This window comes from Gymnoscopelus braueri (assembly GCF_963280865.1).
Source record: "Gymnoscopelus braueri genome assembly, chromosome: 15".
In the NCBI taxonomy this organism is placed as follows: Eukaryota; Metazoa; Chordata; class Actinopteri; order Myctophiformes; family Myctophidae; genus Gymnoscopelus; species Gymnoscopelus braueri.
Window position 1 is genome coordinate 50670332 of NC_137620.1, and position 3017 is coordinate 50673348.

Consider the following 3017-nt stretch of genomic DNA (forward strand, 5'->3'; position numbering starts at 1 on the left):
TGAATAATATAGCAGATCTACTGTTCACCCCAGAATAGAGTGTGAGTGTGTGTGTGTGTGTGTGTGTGTGTGTGTGTGTGTGTGTGTGTGTGTGTGTGTGTGTGTGTGTGTGTGTGTGTGTGTGTGACTCAGTGAATGATGTTTTTAATGTTTACTGTATTATTTTCTCATCAGATTTCCATCATCTCACTCTGGACACAAACACAGCAAACAGACAACTCTCTCTGTCTGAGAACAACAGAGAGGTGACATGGGACATGTTTAATGAGGTTCAGTATCCTGATCATCCTGACAGGTTTGATGGACTGTATACACAGGTTCTGTGTACAGAGGGTCTGACTGGACGCTGTTACTGGGAGGTAGAGTGGAGTGAAGTGGTTCAGATAGCAGTGACTTACAGAGGGATCAACAGGAAAGGACAGGGTGAGGACTGTGTGCTTGGAGGGAATGACAAGTCCTGGAGTCTGGTCTGTATTGATGGTCTCCATGGTAACAGTTACTCTGTCAGTCACAATAGGAGGAGAACTGTCCTTCCTGTCCGTCCCTCTGACTCCAACAGAGTATCAGTGGTTGTAGACAGTATGGGAGAGGAGCATAATGTCCACAGAGTATCAGTGTATCTAGACTGTTCTGCTGGGACTCTGTCCTTCTATCAGTCTTCCTCTGAGACACTGAGACACCTGTACACCTTCCAGAACACATTCACTGAACCTCTCTACCCTGGGTTCTGTGTTTTGTCTGGCTCTGTGTCTCTGTGTGAGGACAGACAGACAGGGTGTGAGGACAGACAGACAGACAGGGTGTGAGGACAGTCAGACAGACAGACAGACAGACAGGGTCTGAGGACAGACAGACAGACAGACAGACAGACAGACAGGATGTGAGGACAGACAGGGTGTGAGGACAGACAGACAGACAGACAGACAGACAGACAGACAGACAGGGTGTGAGGACAGACAGACAGACAGACAGACAGGGTGTGAGGACCATAAAGTGATATTATAATAATCAGGAACAGATGTGTTTTTTTTTACAGAAGCAATATGGTTTGGTTTCCATAGAGATGGGGGGGGGGGGGGGTCCCAAACACTGGGTCATGGATCCATCTTTATGGGTCATTAGTAAAGATTTGTTTTTTTTGGTATACTTTTCTTTTTTATTGTTTTATTTCAAATCATTTTTTAAAAGTAAAAATTAAATATATATATATATATATTTTCAGACAGAAATGCTAACTTTTTTACTTTATTTCATAAAAAAAAAAGAAATTCCATAAAAAATGAGGAAGAATGAAAAAGTGTGTATGAGTAGTGAAAATAGCAGATCTACAAGCTCACAACAAGTCACATTGTCAGCTCACATTGCGTCACACACGTTGTGAGCTTGTAGATCTGCTATTTTCACTACTTTGGATCCCGTGGAGACACATGTCTCTTTTAGGTCTGGAACTAAACAGTGTGTGAACCACTGATCTAGAACATTTAAACATGAATAACATCGTTTTATTGATTATGGAAAAATCTATATTTACTCCAATGGTAGGATGTTGAAAATCACTGTATTTTAACCTATAAAATGTCATTTCACATATTTTGAACTTTTTCATGTCTATATTTACTCATATCTTCAAGAAAATGAAACCAATGTTATTGTATTTACATTGTGACAATGTTACATCAATTGATATGATTGTGTTCATAAATACAATAAAAACATTCTGGATGTAAATGTGTGTCTGTACTGAACACACACACACACACACACACACACACACACACACACACACACACACACACACACACACGCGCCCACACGCACACACACACACGCACGCACACACACACACACACACACACACACACACACACACACACACACACACACGTTAATGTAACTCTGAGAGTGAACACATGGAACCACATGGACCAAACGGTCCCTTTGGTTCAAATGGAACCAAATGGACCCTTACAGGTCCATTTCCAACATACAGTATAAGTGTATTCAGGGTATCTGCACATTTATAAAGTTACAATTTAAGGACTTTTAAGAAAGAAAAAGGCAATTAATGCGTCAAAAGTAATAAACAAAGTATGCTATGACAAATTGTCAAACACTACCTAAGAAAGAGGCACACTCAGTCACAGACCTGTAAGGGTCCATTTGGTTCTATTTGAACACTCTGTGTGTGTGTGTGTGTGTGTGTGTGTGTGTGTGTGTGTGTGTGTGTGTGTGTGTGTGTGTGTGTGTGTGTGTGTGTGTGTGTGTGTGTGAGTGCGGGATTAATTTAAAGTGTTCTGGTGCCCTCTTCTGTCCACTGTAGGATATGACAGTGCTGCTCTGTGTGTGTTAATGCTCCTCATCAAGTAAACTGCCCACAAAAAGTTTGGAAACGGAGAGACAGGGTTACATCAGCTATCACTGTAGGCCAGGGAGAAAAAATGAGTCTTTAGTAGAGATTTAAAGGTAGCTAGTGACTGGGCCGCTTTGATGTGTAAGGGCAAAATATTCCAGAGCCTGGGGGCAGCCACCGCAAAGGCCCGGTCACCCCTGTTTTTTTTCGTGGGTGTTGCCACCTCCAGCAGCAGCTGGTCGGCCGACCTCAAGGCTCTGGGTGGAGAGTGATTAAAAACTAGACGCGTCGCAATTCTGGGAAATTGCAAAGTGTGGTTGCGCCGACGCCGGTCGCGGCCGCCGGGACTGGAGGAATACCGTCGGAGGCCACGCGACGTGCGATTCGAATTCGGTGCCGATCGGATCCCGCGTTCGTGACACGTGCCGTTTTGATTTGAGGAAATAGGCCCCTCCCACTAAAGAAACAGGCCCCTCCCATAAATGTAACGGCACAATTGTATAGTCACGTCACTCCTGAGATCACTTGTGTTTCATTTTGAGAGGATTGATCCCCCCAAAAATCATGTTTTTGCATCAAACAGCTACATTTTGCGCATTTGTGGCGCCCCCTATGGATCAAAGTGGAAATGCTTTTGGGGATTCGTTGAGTGAACCACCCTTGACAT

At 43.5% G+C, this 3017-nt stretch overlaps 1 protein-coding gene across 1 annotated transcript in view; it reads left to right on the forward strand.

The window, feature by feature from the left end:
- Positions 1-1086, forward strand: part of LOC308101224 (uncharacterized protein) — a 63954-nt gene extending 62868 nt beyond the window's left edge. Inside the window, exon 13 of the mRNA XM_080450610.1 lies at positions 175-1086. Coding sequence (XP_080306736.1) covers positions 175-806 — 632 coding nt within the window. The 3' untranslated portion in view covers positions 807-1086. The remainder of the gene's footprint in view (positions 1-174) is intronic.
- The last annotated feature ends 1931 nt before the right edge of the window (positions 1087-3017 follow it).